This window comes from Poromitra crassiceps, assembly GCF_964638095.1.
Source record: "Poromitra crassiceps genome assembly, chromosome: 23".
Taxonomy (NCBI): Eukaryota; Metazoa; Chordata; class Actinopteri; order Beryciformes; family Melamphaidae; genus Poromitra; species Poromitra crassiceps.
Genome location: NC_139639.1, coordinates 14,464,409 through 14,483,959, shown reverse-complemented (window position 1 = coordinate 14,483,959; position 19,551 = coordinate 14,464,409). Strand labels below are relative to the sequence as shown.

The following is a 19,551-nucleotide window of genomic DNA, read 5'->3' as shown; positions in this document are numbered from 1 at the left end:
ATTGCGCATGTGCAGTGCAGTAATACCACGGATGCCGAGACGGTCATAGGAAGTCAAACCAGAAAGAAGCACCAGCGGGTGGGACCCTGGACGCGCGAGGGAACCCAGACCTCCCACTCCACGGCAAATCTTCTGAAGCAGGTACACGCGTCAGGGTAAATAGATGGTCAATACTGGCTGGACGGAATATGATTTGCTGTTCAGAATTTGGCACGCGTGTAGACGTATTTCCGCGCAGTAAAGCACGTAAATAGTTTCTTGTGAGAGCTAGCTTAACTCTTTAATGTTAGTTGGTCAATAGCTGAGACTCAGGACTCAAGTGTTAAGAGAAAGAGAAAGAGAAAGGCAGTGGGGCTCGTGTGTGGATTTCGTTTCTCGCTTGAGGACTGACCTACATCCACGTATTGACTCAAACAGGTTGTGCTGGAACTGGATATCAAAGAAGAGTGTCAGGTCCGAAGGCCACGGGTTAACACACCACAAAATTCAAGAGTTCAGATTGGTTGTTATCGGGTCTGACCATGCATGCAAGCTGTAAACAAGAGCAGTCATAACTGACCCATGGAGCAGGCGGGCACGGCTTGACAGTGGCGGGAGGAGAGGACCGATCAGTTTATGTACAATGGGGAGTCAGAGGAACGGGTTCAAAAAGGAAAGCTACATTTTGGCTGTGGACGTGGGGACAACTTCAATCAAATGTCACGTCTATGACAAGGAAGCCAAGGTCCTAGGATCATGCTACTCCAAGGTAGGCACTCTCTCTCTCTCTGTGTGGGTGTGGGTGTGGGTGTGGGTGTCTCCCCCCCACACCCACTTGCATACTTTCTTACACACACAGAAGATACATGCCAAATTCCCCCATATTGATACTAGTTTTCCTATTACATTTTGTTGCATGTTAACGCCTTGGCCAGGTTGTGCTGTTGTATCCAGAGCCCGGCCTGGTGGAGATGGAGCCAGACGCGCTGTGGAAAGGCTTCGTCACTGTTGTCAAGGGGGCTGTGCAAGGTACAGTAGGGCCAGCTACTGTTTGTGCATCTTTCATTCAACCTTTATTCATACTCAAGAAAATCATTGAGGGAGACCCTCATTTAGTTTGCATGTTCTCCCCGTGTTCATGCGGGTTTTCTCCGTATGTATGTTAGGGTTAAAACTCCTGTCAGTGCCCCTGACCAAGGCAATGGCAAAAGAACTGGAGTTGATCCCCGGGCGCTGCACTGTGGCTGCCCACTGCTCCTAGTTCTAGGAAGGTTCCTAGTAGAGGATGGGTCAAATGCAGAGGATGAATTTCCCCATGGGGACAAATAAAGGATAACTTAACTTATTTACACTGATTTTGAGTCAATCATCTCTGTTTATACATGACACAATCATCTTAATGATCACATGTGTGTCTTACTTACTTTATTGTTTATTTGGACAGGACAATGCACATTAAAAGACAGTTATACACGTACAGAATCATCCATACGGGACAACAGTAAAAGTGCCGGGGTTAGCCGGAGCTAATTTTCACCCGCAGTCCTCGGGACATAAACAACTAGTAAAAACTACAAGATAAATACAGAGAACGGAAATAAAAAAGGGATAAAAATACATACACAAGGGATAACAATAATAATACATACATGGAACAAAAGCAATACTCACAAACAGATAAGATAATAAAATGATAAAAGGCTATTAGTTATGGGTGCACTGTTGTGTTGATTTGAGCCATTCTTTGATTTTGAATTTAAAAGTAGGGAAGGTGGGACATTCCCTCACTGCGGCCAGGAGACTGTTCCATATTTTTCCGCCCACAATAGACAGTACGTTCTTCCCGAAAGAGGTGCATCTGTGGGCCAGCTCGCAGTCTCCTCTTAGGCACGCCCTGGTGGTCATGCCCTCCACAGACCTCCGTTTACAGACCTTTACTTACACATTCTGTTTATACATAGTCTCGCTGGCCAGCCTCCTCTCCCTTCCGTCCGAGGAGTCTGGCGCCGCAGGTCTCCATAACTGGGATAAACCCTCCCCTGCTCTACTCTGCTCTCCCATTCGAGCGACTGTTTCGGTGACAGCCGGATGTCCGCTCCCGGCTTATTACAAACTCTGTCATTTGGCTCCGACCACGTCAATCAGAGCGGCTTCCGCTCCCTCCTCCCTGTGTGTCGCTGTAAATAGTGCCCTGCCGCCTCAGTGAAAACAACAACGCTAACTAGCTAGCAAGCTAACGGCAGGAATCTACACGCTAGCTCGTTGCTACACGCTGGAAAACGGCAAATTGGATTGTTGGAAACTATTTTCCAAGGGCACTGCCGCTGAGCGCCGCCCATCGCAATCCCACTATGGAGACCTGCGGCGCCAGACTCCTCGGACGGAAGGGAGAGGAGGCTGGCCAGCGAGACTAGTTTATACCTGACACAATCATCTCTTAATCATCACATGTGTGTCCTTGCTTACACTCTCTGTTTATACATTATTACAATCATCTCTTCATCATCACTCTGTTTAATCTGTCTCTGTTTACTCTGTTTAATCATCACTCTTAATCATCACTGTTTATACACGACACAATCATCTTAATCAACGCATGTGTGTCCTTGCTTACACATCTGTCCCCATGACACAGACGCAGGATTGCAGATGCGTCAGATAGAGGCCCTTGGTATCTCCACTCAGCGAGGCACCTTCACAACATGGGACAGGTAGACCAATCATTTCTCATTGGTTTTACAGGGGGGAGGGGAAACACTACGTGTTAGACTTGTTGGCAACTTTGAAGAACAACAATGCTACTGAACCACAAAACACCTGTTTACACCTACCTCGCTATTTACTGTCCATACCTTCTTTAGCCTCTCCCTATCTTTATGTCTGATCTCTGTCTATTTGTTTCCTTCCTCTTCGATGCCATTTACACCTGGAGTTAACATGTGTATTCGGCCATCAGATTGTGCTTGACCACTTGACATGCCAGGTGTAAATAAACGCCCCCAAGAGACATTGAAGAAGGATTGCAATCTGATCGGCCAAACCACCTCTGGAGGTGGTCAGGGACGCATTGTGTACACATTGAACACAAGTGTAAATGCAATGTGTCCTCTCAATTTGGATACAGCAACTGTATGCGGATTGAGAGGACAACCATTTTGGGTGTTAATAAGTTATCTCGATGTTATCTGGCTAAGGAAAAATGCATGTTAACGCCAGGTGTAAATGGAATCAGGCTAATGTGGTCAAGCACAATCTGATTGCAATCTGATGGCAGAAAACGCATGTTAACGCCAGGTGTAAATGGCCTCATCCTCTCACTCTGACAGGACCACAGGGGTGCCTTTCCATAACTTCATCAGCTGGCAGGACCTGAGGGCCGGGGACTTGGTGAGGTCCTGGAACAGATCCTGCACCATGAAGGTGAGTCTCTGCCTGGCTGACTCACATCTCTCCCTCACATGTACCAGCTTGCTCTGGATAATAAATGGTTCAGAGAAAACAAACAGTAGCGTGTTTGGCCCTATGTCAGACGAGCACCCAAGGATGTTCACGCTATTGTTATCCGCTGAGCAAAAGCTGAAGATCCATGCTGGACGTGTTGTCACTTCAGTCAGTGTGACTTTCATTGTTTCCATGGTAACATCAGGCGGTCCAGGGGATGATGACGATGGTCCACTTCTTCTCTAGGCAGACCCGTTTCCTGGCTGCCAGCCTCATAGTCTTCTCGACCCAACACGTCACGTTCCGCCTGGCCTGGGCCCTTACACACTGCAAACAGGTGCGTGTTGTGTGTCTGTGTAGTGTGGTGTTTACTACTACTAGTGTATGTGTAAGCTGACTTTTACCCCAGTTAACAGAGTGAACTTAAACCTAGAGCAGCTGTTATGCACGCTGACCTGCTTGGACTGTGTGGAGTCCATTCCACCCTTTGATCATAAGGTTACAGGTATTCTTCTTATTTGCTGGTCTGAACAGCAGTTTTAAATGGGTTCAGACTCAGACTTAGACAGCGGTTTAAATGGTTCAGAGTTAGACACCAGTTTAAATGGTTTAGACAGTGGTTTTTGGGATTCTGTGGGAGGAAATTAATGAATAAATGTCTTTGAGGCTGTGGGTGTAGAGTTGGTTTGCACCCTGTTTTGGTGGTCCTCCGGTTTGTGAAAAACAATGATGAGATGTTGTATAAGGCCTGTTGAGATGTTGTATAACCAGGTTGCTCAACCACAGTTTGTCGTCAATATGTTTTTGGGGAAATATGGTAGTACATCAAATTGATGTTCCATAACATTGGGAAATAACACTGAAGGCCAAAAATTAGCATTAGCATTAAGCAATATTCTGTTGAATGGTTTTGTCCTGAAGCAGTAGAGCCAGGTGACGATGACACGATGAGCTAAGTGACATTCTTGCCAGGAAAATGTGTTTTGACTGACCAAGAGTGTATAAAACAGGGCTTCACTAAGACACTGTTGGGGGCTTTTACACACATGCGTCGCCTTCTGTGAGAGCATCCTTCTGCTCTCACAGAATCTATCATCTGTATCATGCTACTTTTTGAGAATAAACCTCACTTTGGAGAAACGACACTGGACTGACCTCTCATTTGAAGAACATTGCATTTCATACAGATAAACCATATTAGGGTTTTCATGTTTTGTTTTGAGAAGAGGGGGCAGGAGCTCAGGAGTGGAGCTGCCCGGTTACAGTTAGGCCGTGTCAGGAATTTAATACCCGACAAGGCGACTTCCTAAAGAAAAGTTATTATTAACTTCATTATTAAAGTTGATTAAGTTATTAAAGTTATTCTGGTGTTCTTTGGGATCTTACAAATCCTGACCATTACACCTTCCCCCACCGCACCCCAATCCCCTGCTTTTTAAAGAGCTGAAGATAAATGATGCAGGAGTACTAAAGTCGTTGTCTCAACTTGTGTCACAATTCATAATTCAACAGCCGTATGTATCTAGAATAGAGAGGCAAAGTGACCGCCTACTTCCTGCTTCAGCACTGTACCAGAGATTTTCATCCGCCATTTATTTTCCCATGGACATTTCGTAAAATGCTTATAAAAATCGTTTTACTTCGTCAAACCAAACGGTTCAGCTATATTTAGAATCGGGAGAGACCATAGAACATGTCACTCCGACCAAAACTTAAAAAAACAATACCGAAAAAACATTTTCTTTAAATAGTTTTTTTAACGTTTTGGTCCGAGTTAAATGTTATGTGGTCTCACCATGCTATTACCACCTATATTAAGTAATATATCTGAACTGTTTGGTTTGACGAAGTAAAAGCATTTTACGAAATGTATATGCGAAAATAAATGGCGGAAGAAAATCTCTGCTACAGTGCTGAAGCAGGAAGTGACGTTTCACTTTGGCTCTCTATAAAAGTGCAGCATGTTTTTGCTGAGAAGTGAGCAGCTCTGGGTGTGAGTGACATATCTCGTTCATCCACTTCTCTTTTCAAACTTTGAAGTCTCTTTCCTCTTTCAGCTGAGTCAAGCTGTGGCCGAAGGCAACTGCTGCTTCGGGACAATAGACACGTGGCTCCTGTACAAGCTCACCAAAGGTGGGTGTGGCATTTTTAATGTTCATCTTATTTTATATATATATCTTTTTTTTTATATTTTATTCTCAATTTTATGTAGAAGAGTACACGAACAAAACAAACAGGAGGGAAAATAAAGAAAAATATGCACATAATATTAACACTCAGTGTTACAATGCGGTGCTACCAACCACCTGGGGTGCTTATGTGCTTGTAGGAAATGTTGTGTATGGGGTCCCACGCAAGGGGTCCGCGAGGAGCCAGGTGGGCAAATTACTCGTCGCCCCTAACCTCATCGAGGGAGGCCAGAAACGGGTCCCAGATTGTTAGAAAGTGAGTTGGTCCTCAGTGATCTGAGTCTCTCCATCCTTATAACAGAGATCATGTCTGTCAGCCACAGTTAAAAAGAAGGTGAAGAGGGGGACTTCCATTCCTTTAGAATAAGTTTTCTGGCAACAGTTGTCCCCAGTGTCAAAGACTGTTGCACAGTCCAGATAAGTCTCCGAACAGCCGAAGATGGCGAGTTCTGCCTCCGGCTGAAGGGTTATTTTGTAGGGCTTCGAGTACCCAGTCAAATATTTTGGCCCAGAATCCCGTCAGTGAAGGGCAGAACCAGAAGGCATGAGACAGAGTGCCCTCTGACATCCTGGCATCTGTCACACAGTGGTGAGACAGTGGGGAAGATCTTGTGCTAATGTTCATCTTATTTGAATGGCGTCTCCTTTCATGATATGAGATTCCTTTGAAAACGTACAGCATGGGTATTAAACATAACATAACATCTAATTTGTACTTTGCATTGTGTTTCTCGCAAAGCCTAGCAGGAATTTCAGTCCCACACAGACTGTTCTTTGTGTTTCAAATCCCATTGCGTCACTGATTGGCTGAAATTCCTCAAATGTTTCTCAAATAACTCCTAAGAGAGAGGGGGAGTTGGGAAGATGGACATGAACTCATCCAAAGGGATTCACAGGAAAGGGGATTGGTGATCCATCCATTGGTGATTTCCGTCTCATCTGTTTCAGGACTGGTCCACGCCACAGACTACTCTAATGCCAGCTCTACCGGGATGTTCGACTCCTATCAGGTGACATTCATACTGTGTGTGAACTATGCCACTGCCTGTGCACTCATACATACATACAGTAGGGGTGGGGGAAAAAATCGATTCACCTAAGTATCGCGATTTTTAATGTCACGATTTTTTGGATCGATCTTTTATTCCAGAATCGATAATCGCAAATTTAAAAAAAAAAAAAAAAAAAATTTGGGTGCTTGCAGTCAGGCCACTCACTGAACAGCAGGCTAGGCGCCGCCTACTGGTTTACTAGTGGTTTTATTACTTTATTAGTTAGTCTGAAGTAATAATTACACTTCAGGGTTAAAGTGGGTGCATCTCATTGTAAAATTGGACTTCAAACGGCCCAAATCTGGCTTCAAACGGCCCAAATTTCACGCGCGTTGGCCCATATCGGCCTGGCCTGCTTGGTATCTAATGCCCGGCCTGAATTATGATCCCAGTCCGCCCCTGTTTTTAACTATATCGCCCAGCCCTACTCATGATATATAATATACAGTCTCTAGTGTATGATTCAACTTTTCCCATGTTCTAATCTAGTGTAAAAAAGCAAACAAACTGAAAAAAAGAAAAGAAAAAAATAAACAAAAATCGCAATAAATCGTAATATCGAATCGCAATAATCGTAGAATCGCAATACTTAAGAATCGCAATATAAATCGAATCGGCACCCAAGAATCGTGATAGTATCGAATCGGGAGATAAGTGAATCGCCACAGCCCTAACATACAGTAGTATATATCATTTGTTATGTCATGCTGATTTATTGTCTCTTTGTGTGTGTGTGTGTGTGTGTGTGTGTGTGTGTGTGTGTGTGTGTGTGTGTGTGTGTGTGTGTGTGTGTGTGTGTGTGTGTGTGTGTGTGTGTGTGTGTGTGTGTGTGTCCCTGTAATGTGAATATTTGACCAGATGTGTTGGAGTGGCTTTCTCTGCGCTCTTATTTCAGTGCCTCTCTCCATCCTCCCCGAAGTGCAAAACACGGGGTGAGTCAGCGACCACCTGTTTCTTCTTCTTTTTTTTTAATATTTTATTTTTCAGAACACAAAGAAAAAAATTGATCAAACTCAAACACAGGAAAAAGAAAGAAAAGGCATACGCAACGTGGTGCTACCAGCCGCATGAGGTGCTTATGTGCTTGCAAGAGATGTTGTACATAGGATCCCAGAAATTAGCCGGGCGAGTTACCTGTCCCCCCTAGCGTCGCCCCTAGCCTCTTCAAGGTAGGCCAGAAACTGCTCCCAGATAGTGGAACATCTCTCAAGTGAGGTGGTCCTCAGGAACCTGAGTCTCTCCATCCGCATAACTGAGGCCATGTCTGTCAACCACAGCTGAAAAGAAGGTGGGGGGGGGGGGGGACTTCCATTCCTTCAGAATGAGTTTCTTGGCGACAGTCGTCCCCTGTGTCAGAGACTGCTGCCGCCACCACCTGTTTCTAATTACAACTTTTACTTTTAGGTCATTAGCTGTGTTTGTCATTTCATTGTAATCACCTGTTAATTTATTACAATAACTTGCTATTTTCTTACCAAGATGGCCGTGTGGTGATGTAACCTAAGCCAGTGAAGGTCTCTTCATATCAAAGCATTGATTTGTGCAGTATTCACAGTAAGGCCATACACATTTAATTGGTGTTTAACAGATTCCTGTTTCAAAAAGGGAACTTGTCATCGATCTCTATGGCAGATTTTAAAGCACCAGGCTGCTATTTGAATATGATCAAAATACAAATGCTGATGAAAACTCACAATGAAAAAATGTTGAAATGTGCTTATTCCTTTTGACATTCTCTATTAAAATCTTTGCCACAACACATTGCATTTCAAGTGGGGAACACTGATAAAACTGAAACATTGTTAAGTTCTTAAAACATGCAACAACAAAAAACACATACTGTATGTACAATTACATCTACAGCCAAATAACAAGTGTTTAGTGAGACCACACAAAAACTTGCAGGAAGACTTTTTGATGTTGTGATGAGATAAAAGTGACACGACACATCATTTGTGTTGTATGTATGTGCTCTCTGCTATTGCACAACCAATTGCCCCTTTGGGGACAAATAAAGTTCTTCAATCTTTTCAATTTTTTACATTTGTATGGCTGAAGTGTATCACTCAGTTTTCTATCCCTTCCCCAGATGTCAGAAGTAATCTAGCACTCTAAATTCACATAAAACCTATGGTGGAGTTACAGTATATGAAAACGCATTATTCCCAACTGCACCTTCTAAATCTAAAACTAAATCTAATCTAATCTAATCTAAAATCACAGCCCCTCATATAGCAGTGGTTCCTAATCTGTGGCCCAGGAGTTGGCCTTTAGAGTACTGAAGGAGGAGAATGACTGATAATGTGGGGAAAGGGTGAAGCTCTCATGTGACATGATGCATTCTTTACTTTCTGTCTTGTTTCTCCCTCAATGACACACCAGTCATCGCTATGGTTCCACGGACCCTTCCATCTTCGGAGTGTCCATTCCCATCATGTCAGTGGTGAGTTTTGATCCATTCTGGTGAGTTTTGAGAGTAGTCACGCACTCATAACTCAGACACAGAATGAATCTTTATACATACTAGAGATGAAACGTTAGGAACGTTTCATATCACAATTATAGTGACGAAAATGATCACGGTTATCAGTATAATATCATGGTATTGTTAAAATGTGCTGAAAATGGTAAAAAAGTACTAACACACTCACAGAAATAATTTCACCAAGTTTGATATTGAAAACTCAGACCCGAAAAGGATTGATACACTCACTGAAATCATTTCACCAAGAGGCTGCGCGTCTGCAGCATCTGGGAGACGGTTGCCAACTTTGGTTGATGATGGACAGTATTTACCATGTTTTTCAAAGCGTGCGGTTATCGTAAGGAATTTTATCACGGTTATCATTAAAACCGGTTATCGTTTCATCCCTAATACATACCAATGTTTCAGTGGGCGACTTCACAGGCCTGTCTGTGAAAATACTGTTAGCCTTTGGGCGTGTCACTTTTGGGGGAAAGGTGGAATATGAGTCTGTTATCTGTGTCATCATGATTAGAAACACCCGCTGCTGCTGCAATCGTCTGGCTCCATTTAGGCCAATGTGTCAAAGTTGCTGCCACAACCATTACGTAATAAAACTGTCAAGCTAAATTAGTCATTACTTAATCACAGGAGCAGGAAGTAGTGTTACAACATCAGTGATTTACTGTAAGCTTTTGTCCGTCAATGACAACGATCAGGAGCAGGAAGTAGTGTTACAACATCAGTGTGGTTCGAGTTTTGGTACGTCAATGATGACTGCCAATGACTCAGATTCAGTCGGAATAGAGGTTCGACAGAACGAATAGAATAAGATCAAGATCCAAAGTTCTTTTAATGGCCATAGTAAGTAAACACAGAGCAACCAGGCAGCCGCTTGGAGCCCCAGCCACTAGGGGGCCCCCTCAAGATTTACCGCGATACAGCTGGCCCGGCTCCTAGGGGAGAGCAGAGCAAGGAACTAACGATTCTACACTAAATATTGGCTATTGATGTGATGGGTATATATACCACTTATCACTTAGGGTGTCGAGTCATAGTCTATTTTTTATTTGTCTTTATTGAATGTTTCAAAACTGCATGTTTAACTAAGAATAGGCTAATGATTATTTCCACCCACCACTTATTTAATTTGGTTACTTTCATGTCAAAAGTTTGGAAGGAACAAGGCATGCTGGGGGAAATATGCAAATGTATTTGTTGCTAAAGTAAACACATAAGTTAATAGCAGATGACATCAGGGTTTAGCAAGCCCAGATTGCAGTGCTCAAAGAGGAAGGGGAAAAGAGAAGGATGAGCATACTGCTAAACTGACGACATTGGATTAGGTTTACAAAATGATTATGTAATCAGAGGGCCTAACTCAGGGCAGGGAGAGGTGACATGGAGGTGAGTGAGAAAAGGTGAATAATGACATCACAACAGTCTAATCTTACTGTTAATATTCCTCTAATCGGGCTTCAAGTGGCCTTCAAGACCTTTAAACTGACATCTAGTGGATTCTATGTAAATGTCCATAAATGTCCAGTAAGTCCTTATAGTGATATAGAATGGCTGGAGGGAGGTTGTGTCCATAGGAGAATGTCCATGCAAATTGACCATGTAAAAGTCCATGTAGGATGTTTAGTAATGTCCTTTAACACATTCACTGCCAGCCATTTTTTTTTTACTGTAGGTAGCTTCTGCCAGAGGGTTTTTTTGAGGATTCTGGCTCATCTTTCAAGACCCGAGGATTCTTTTCTGCTAAGATTTTGTGAACACAAAATATCTCAAAAGAACTAATAGAATGTGTGCTTTCTCTGTCTAAAAGAGTTAGTTTGTAGAGTTAGTAGTTATGTAGGCATTAGCACTTGAATACAGCATGGTTTCAGCGTCTGAAAATTTAAGCTGAGATAAATAGCTTTTTGTGAAATTCGATAGAACAGTCACTTTAACCATTCATTTTTGGCATCAGTAAGACGTCAGACATCTAAACAATAGTTTTGAACAGTAATTTCCTCCATAACAGCAGGAAACCCCCCTCTACTTCAAACTCCTCCCTCCGTGTGTGTTCTTCTTGGCTGCAGCGGGCGTGTCACAAGCTTGTTTCTGCTGCTGCTCCTGCTGCTGCTCCTGTCTGCTGGCGGCCGCTGGGCGAGGATGGGCTCGCTCGTTTCTTGGGGTTTCGGTTGAGAAACCCCAAGAAACGGGGTTTCTTTTGCGATTCTGGTCTTATTTATGCTGCGTGTTTCAAAGTGTGTTGCACCCATAATCTATTATGCAAATTTGCAATCCCCCACCGCCAGCAATCAGCGCGAAAGCGAAAGCGTTTTCGCCAATCCATTTTACAGTATGAGAATGGTTTCATCGCGCGTTCCCCTGCAGTTTTGGCTCGGCTTTTTCTAGAATGGAGAGCACTGTCGCCACTTAGTGGGTCGGTGGAATGGGTTGTACACGTTCGGTGGCTTCAATATTTATATAAGAGATGTAAAAGGGTTAGATCAACGTCCCACCGTTTTTTTTTGACGTATTAACACGTCATTGGCAGTCAACCGTTGGATTTTTTTTGACGTATCAACACGTCATTGGCAGTGAACGTGTTAAGTGTCTGTGGGATAATGTCCATCAGCAATAGCATCAGCACAAACTTTACTGCTGTGCTCACACAGGAATTGGTGTTTGACTTCAGTGTGGTAGAAAAAATAAACACATGACACAATGGACACATGATCAAACACCACAAGACATAAGGACAACATAACAGAGCTTCCAAGACACATTCATGTTCATATTTACAAAATATGTCAATGAGTGCGTTTACATGCACACCAATAAACTGATAACTGTGAGTAATCAGTTTATGGCAATAATCTGATTTCTGCATTTACATGCACTTTAATAATCCGACAATAGGAAAAACCCGGGTTTACATGATTCAGTCAATTAGTCGGATTTCTCTCCGTTTAGTTGGATTTCTCTTCCGCATCGGCTGCAACTTGTACATGCGCAGTGCATGCGCAGATGTATAAACCCACAAGAAACCTGATACGCTGTATACATGCACTCAAAAGACGGCTTATTGGCCAAAAACCTAGGTATGTTTATCGGTTTATTCATAACCCGATAATGGCCATAAACGGATAAAGCTTATCGGTTTATGCTGTTTACATGACCATTTGAATAATCAGGTAACTCCAGAAATCCGCTAATAAACTGTTTATTGTCTGCATGTAAACGCACTCAATGACTCTTGATTACATCAAGGTCCAGAAGCTCCAAGTGACACAGGACAGACATCGATTAAAGCAGTTAACGATATACCGTAAATTTCGGACTATAAGCCGCGGCTTTTTCCCCGTTTTTTGGCCCCTGCGGCTTATATAACGGTGCGGCTTATCTATGGATTTTTTCAGCAAAAAAATAAATAAAAAACTGAATTCTCTCTTCTTTAGCACTCTTTCTAACTATAAATCCACTTCTGTTTTAATTTCCTCTCTTGCCCTCTTTTCACCACACCGCGGACACTGTGTGCACTGTAAAAAAAAACACAGGTGGTGTTGTGTTATGTTGTTTTGTTGAAATGTTAATAAATGGGAGCTTCCTCAAACAGCCATCTCTTTCCCGACAATCCCCTCTGTGCACGAACCCTTACATATGGTAATTAAACATTAAAGCACAATTTAAAAAAAAAACCCATTAAAACACCTGCGGCTTATAGTCCGGTGCGGCTTATATATGTAACAAACAGGCAATTTTGCTGCTGCGGCTTATACTCCGGTGCGGCTTATAGTGCGGAAATTACGGTACATATATTTTGAGACAGTATGTACATGTTAAACTTGCATTGGCCCATATTGTATGTATATGCTTTGGGTATTCCAGATGCTTCCATTGCTGCCCAACTGTTACTGGAGCTGTACTGTAACTTGATGATGTTGGAATGACTTCCTCTGTCTGTCTGTCTGTCTGTCTGCCTGCCTGTCTGTCTGTCTGTCTGTCTGTCTGTCTGTCTGCCTGTCTGTCTGTCTGCCTGTCTGCCTGTCTGTCTGTCTGCCTGTCTGCCTGTCTGTCTGTCTGTCTGCGGTAGATGGCTGACCAGCAGGCAGCCATGTTTGGAGAGTGCTGCTTTGACGTTGGCGATGTCAAGATCACCATGGGAACGGGCACCTTCATGAACATCAATACTGGGGACAAACCACACACTTCTGTAGCAGGTGAGATGATGGTGAACACACACACACACACACACACAAGAATAGTTAAAGCCAAATTTGTCCTAGCAAGCAGTGTTTCCTGTCTGTAGGCCTGTACCCTCTGGTGGGCTGGAAGATCGGCACAGAGGTGGTGTATCTGGCAGAGGGCAACGCAGCAGACACAGGCACCGCCATCAAATGGGCACAGGAGCTGGGTGAGTAGTGACTGGTTTGGTGGTTCCGGTGATGCCTTCAGTTACTGTTTTTTTTTTATAGGAGTTGTGACTATTAATGACATGAAAGGTTTTACAGTAAAGTGGAAAAGTGCAAACATATTAATGATCTTAAAGGGACAGTCCCTTTAAGACTGAATAAGTTGCTAACCCTGACTGACAAATTCAGAGGTGTTGGGTGACCCCCGTGTGTGATCTTCTGGTTGCAGAGCTGTTCTCTGATGTCCAGCAGACTAGTGACATGGCCTACAGTGTCGCCGACTCAGACGGCGTGTGTTTCGTCCCCTCGTTCAGCGGCCTGCAGGTAGGGGTGTGTGTGTGTATGTACATGTGTATGCGTGTGCATGCGACATGCACGTTTATGCGTCTGTGTCAGAGAAAGATCAGTTTACCATAATCTGCTATTTGTTTTGTGTATGCCAATATATTAACACAAGGCAAGAGTGGTGTGTGTGTGTGTGTGTGTGTGTGTGTGTGTGGTACATATGTGTACATATTGATATTTTGCTATTGCAGCCGCAGGCATTTGTTTCCATGTACAGTATGTGTCTTTTTTGTCTTTCCGTAACCTGGTTATGTTGTCTCTTTATTTTCTCTCTCTGCCTTCCGTTGTGAACTGGCCTTTGTAAGTGTGTGTCCTGAATGTTCCTCATATAAGCATACTACTTAATAAGTACTATGCAAATTATATGTGACGTATAAGTACTGAAAGATATGCAATTACAAAATCTATTTATTTGTTGATCACAACATTTTCATGCCATGGGAGATCATGACATGGACTAATGCTGTGCATAACCAGCTCAGTGGCCTTGTGGTCTGAGTGTCCGCCCTGAGACTGGGAGGTCGTGAGTTCGATCCCCGGCCGAGTCATACCAAAGACTATAAAAATGGGACCCATTGCCTCCCTGCTTGGCACTCAGCATCAAAGGGTTGGAATTGGGGGGTTAAATCACCATGTGATTCCCGAGCGCGGCGCACGCTGCCGCTCACCGCTCCCCCAGGGGATGGGTCAAATGCGGAGAACAAATTTCACACATTGTGTGACAATCAGTGGGACTTTACCTTTACTTTACTTACCTTTACCTTACATACATTATACAGTTGGGATATCAATTTACTTACAAAATATATAAGTATTTAAAGACTCCCTAAAGTCAAAACACAGTTTTTCTTCTTGTTCCTTCAGTTGGATGTCTGAGCTTCACTGTGCAGAATGATGTCTGTGCTGAGTTTGACACTAGAAGACCGTTTTCACAATTGTCTGCTGAAAGTGGAACGTTTCTCTGAGCTCACTGAAAAGGCGGTTTTCAATAAGCATGATTTGTGACATCACGAATCCTGGAGCCAATCACTATCCAGTATTCAGCAGTTAAAGCCCCAACACATCCTCCCTCCCAACTCGTCATAATAACGAGTTGGGAGTGAGAATGTGTTGAAAGCCTGTGTTGTGTGCTGTGATTGGCTAGTTAGGTTCTAGAACATCCTGATTGGTTGCTTTGGATTTGAATTTTAAAGATTTTAACAAGATAATTAAACTTTTTGTGTGGGAAAACCCATCAGACACAAATTATTATTCAAAGTAGAGTATTTTATATACATCTTGAAACATGACTTTAGGGGGTCTTTAAATTACATAGAAAGTGTTACATACATTAGTGTTCTTCTGTTAGCTGGTAGGTAATATTAAGTGCCTCTCAATGAGTTGTGACATTTCAGATCTGTTTTTGACGTCTAGACATTTGACACGTGTGTGTGTGTGTGTGTGTGTGTGTGTGTGTGTGTGTGTGTGTGTGTGTGTGTGTGTGTGTGTGTGTGTGTGTGTGTGTGTGTGTGTGTGTGTGTGTGTGTGTGTGCGCACACGTGCGTGTTTTCACAGGCTCCTCTGAACGACCCCAAAGCTTGTGCTTCCTTCATGGGGCTTAAACCCTCCAGCACCAAATGCCACCTGGTCCGAGCCATTCTGGAGTCTGTCGCATTTAGGTGAGTCCTTTAGAGCTAAACTCCCGAAAAAGTGGCGTATCCCTTTAAGAAACGGGGAATTCACTTCCTCATTTCCCATGGGTAATAAGCCGCTGAAACACAAACGCGCGCAGCGCATTCACATGTACTAAAGCTGCACCGCTTACACATCACAACCCGGGTGTGATTTTCTTTTTATTGCACAAATTCTCATCTATCTACTGTTCTCATCGTTGTAGAAACAAGCAGCTCTATGAGACGATGCTGAAGGAAACGCTCATTCCCATCACCAAGATCAGGTACGGTGCTCTTCATCCACCCCAGCACTTTTTGTTTAGCCTCAGGCTCATGAACTGTTCAAACTGCCTTACGAACAGGATCTTCACTAGTGCTAGCCAAAGCAGGTTCGCTGTATTTGGGGCCAGGAAGACTAAAGCTCACAACACCGTGATATCCTAGCTTACAGGGCAATATCCTCCATCTGGATCTGGATCTAGCTGGGAAGATGGCTGTAAAAGTAAAAAGAAGAGAAAAAAAACAGAAAGAAAGAAAGAAAGAAAAATGCATGACTGTTTCGCCTGCTTCTACTAATTCGGTTTTGATTGGCAATGCATTATAGCTTTATATTTCTCTGACCAGAGTGCTACTGTTACAGCAAAGTGATTTACTGTATAATCAGGTTCTCTCTCTACCTCTGTCTCTCTGTCTCTCTCTCTCTCTCTCTCTCTCAATTCAATTTCAATTCAATTCAAAGGGGCTTTATTTGCATGAGAAACATATGTATACATTGCCAAAGCAAGTGTAAAATTCAAACAAAAGCAAAAATGTGCTAAATGTGTTAAAGATACAGGAGAATAAAGAAGTGTAACATTGCACTCAAATATAATATACATAAGTTGGCTTAAGAGTATGCTTACAATTAAATATATACTAAGGAGCTGTGTAAACAGCTATGTAACATTGCAATCAGATAATATACAGTACGTAAGCGTAGTTAACTTAAGCATGGGCATACAATAGAAGATCTCTAAAGTGTGTAAACAGCTGTACATAAGAGTATATACATTAACTTAAAAGGTGCAAAGAGAAAATTGTGCTTGATGGTTGTTGAACCAAAAATATATACAAGTAAGGGTATAGATGAATGAAAATACAAAGTAGACACTGTAGTTAAAAAATATTTATACAAATAAACTAAAGTAAATAAACTAAACTATAAGCTAAATCTCTCTCTCTCTCTCTGTCTTTCTGTGTGTCTCTCTCCCTCTCTCTCTCTCTCTCTCTCTCTCTCTGTGTCTATCTCAGGGTGGATGGCGGGGTGTGCAGCAATGACTTTGTCATGCAGCTGACAGCAGATCTGTTTGGTAGAAAGGTAGCCAGACCCCACTGCTGTGAAATGTCCTGTCTAGGGGCTGCTTATGTGGCTGGACTTGGATCAGGTATACAGCAACGCACGCACACACACATGCACGCACGCACACACACACACGTCCATCCGATGTATTGAGATGGCAATCTTAATGGTAAATTAGATCTGCATAAAAACTATTGGCATAATAAATGAAGACCAAGAGATTGCAGATGTGTGCACCGATAGTATCTGTATTCTGTCTTGGATTTGTAAATGAAATTGTCCCACAACCGATCATTTATTGGGCTGTGCTTTTAATATACAGTGCTTACATAAAGTAGTTTCCAGACAGGACAGGAGGGAGAATGTCTGCAGTGTGGCAGGTCTCTGAGGTCAGTGAAGCAAACTGTCAAGCTAAGGGTGTCTCATGCAGCGCTGACAGACAGACACTTCAGCACAAACCTTTGTAATGTGGAGGAGAGGAGAAGCAGCCTGCCAAGCAGTCACAGACAATGTTGCAACACTTGGAAGGATTTTAGGGTATTTATTGTGAAAGTTATGCTCTAAAGTTCTATTTTCATTTTTGGCTAACTTGACAGTTGACACTGTTTCGAGATTATCGGTGGACCTAAGAGAAGGTTTTTGATTAAGTTGAGTAACAATGATACTACAAAAATCAGCCGATATATCAGATGTATACTTTCTTTCCCGAAATCTTTTTATCAATACGCCCCCCTCCTCCAAAAAAAAAAATCCAGTATTGATTTGCCTCTCATACACGCGCACTTTTTGTTTAAGTCGTATTCTTGATCCACTGTCTCCTCATGTCACTGCAGGCTTCTGGAAGAGCCAGGAGGAACTGAAGAAGCTGCAAAGTACCGACCGGGTGTTCCTGCCGCAAGGAGCACCCCAGGGTGCCGGAAGCCCGAATGGGGCCTACGTCCCTGTCCTCCAGAGCTGGGAGAGTGCTCTGAGACGCTCCATGAACTGGTACAACAAGCCTTGACACTGGATGCACACACAGAAAGGCAGATCTAGGGGTGGACAGAATGGACAGATAGAAACCAAGGGGGTAGCTCATGACTCTGTTTGTGAAGCCAATGTGGAAGTGTCTTAAACCTGCATTATTTCACATGGCCTGCAGGGGGCGACTCCACTGGCTGCAATGAGTCCAACTGTATGGAAGTAAATGGGAAATTGACCCTATTTCTCACTTGATTTATTTACCTCAGTAAACACTTTCGTAATGAGTTTATGGTCTCAATCGCGCGTTAGGTCTTCTTCAATACAGCATGATGTTGTAAATGATGGCCCCATTTCAAGTAAAATAGACAATAAAGTAGACTCTGCTTTGGGGGCATGATTGACAAGGCCGCCTGTCCAGTGATCGTGCAACTCGCCAATCACGGACCGATAGCAGGCGGCGCTGCAACACTTCTTGTCCAAATTTAGGTCACTTCTAGCTCCAAACCTCTATGCGTCATGGTAGCTACGTCTATATTTATTATACAGTCTATGATAGAGACACAAATCGAGAGTAAATTAATTAACGGCCCATCTTCATCATCGAGGTGAAAGCCGACAGCTCTTTCTCTGGAATATTGTGGGGACTCTGCGAATCTTTACTGTGACTGTGACTGTTATACAGGTGGACATGTGCGTAGATCAGGGGTGGGCCACATGCGGCCCCCGACCTCACTCAGTGTGGCCCCTGGGTCAAAAAAAAAAAAAAAAAATTACAAGGCGGACATTAGACCACCCACATCTGTGTTTTTATTTTACTGTACATACCAGAACATGGCGCTAATGGCATTAGCACTGTCCATCCACATACTGTTTAACGTTAGCATTTGAGCTAAAGCTATTGTATCAAACTATATCCATGCACATTGCACATGCAACATTACTGATATGATTAATACGACATATTTGGGTGATGTACCCCCATCAAATTGCTGTAGCGGGCTGTTTTAATGCTAGAGCAAAGTTTCTGGTGTCATCTGAATGGAATAATTAGTAAATTTGAATATGAAAAATATAAATGTTGGTGTAATAAACTTTGATTACCAGTCCTTTTCATCAAATTAGTAGCTATAATTGGGGGTGATGGTGTTACAGTAGGCTACAGGTGAAAGTGCACGGTCACAATCTGGCCCTCTGGTAGCGAGGACATTTTTTTGTGGCCCTCTCTATCATCGAAGTTGCCCATCCCTGCCCTGGCGTAGATGAACAGACAGATACACAACCGGATGAGCCTGTAAAAGCAGTCACTGTTTCTCTGGGAAATTGCGGCATCGTTGTTGCTGTTCAGTGTTTCCCTAAAAAAATGATATGAATATTATAGGATTACTATAGGAATAGTATACAGTAGGAATATTATAGGAATACTAGATCCCTATTGCCAAATACAATTGTATTCTCGCACGTGCTCTCACCACGCGTGCCTCACATTTTTAGCGCAAAGAAAATCCTCGCTTCACCCCCGCTGCTACAACTCAATCCTAGGGGAAACACTGTAATCTTTTCTTTTGTTTGTTTGTTTTTCATACTGCTAAACAAAACACAACTGAGGGTGACAAGTAGTCATGTGAACAAAGTGAAAAGCACTAAATAACTATGGATAATGGGAAAAGGAAGGTTATGATTATAATTATGATTATATTAAAATTATGATTATAATTGTAATAGCA

The 19,551-nt window shown here is 42.9% G+C and overlaps 1 protein-coding gene across 1 annotated transcript; it reads left to right on the top strand.

Annotated features, from left to right (window-relative positions):
- The first annotated feature begins 150 nt into the window (after positions 1-150).
- On the top strand, positions 151-19,551 carry gk5 (glycerol kinase 5). The gene is made up of 16 exons (XM_083659300.1): positions 151-748; positions 915-1,008; positions 2,615-2,690; positions 3,306-3,399; positions 3,626-3,757; positions 5,478-5,553; positions 6,558-6,619; positions 7,520-7,593; positions 9,044-9,104; positions 13,210-13,336; positions 13,426-13,530; positions 13,758-13,852; positions 15,428-15,531; positions 15,750-15,809; positions 16,816-16,949; positions 17,698-19,551. The coding sequence occupies exons 1-16, from the start codon at positions 623-625 to the stop codon at positions 17,865-17,867; spliced, it is 1,590 nt and encodes a 529-aa protein (XP_083515426.1). The 5' UTR covers positions 151-622; the 3' UTR covers positions 17,868-19,551.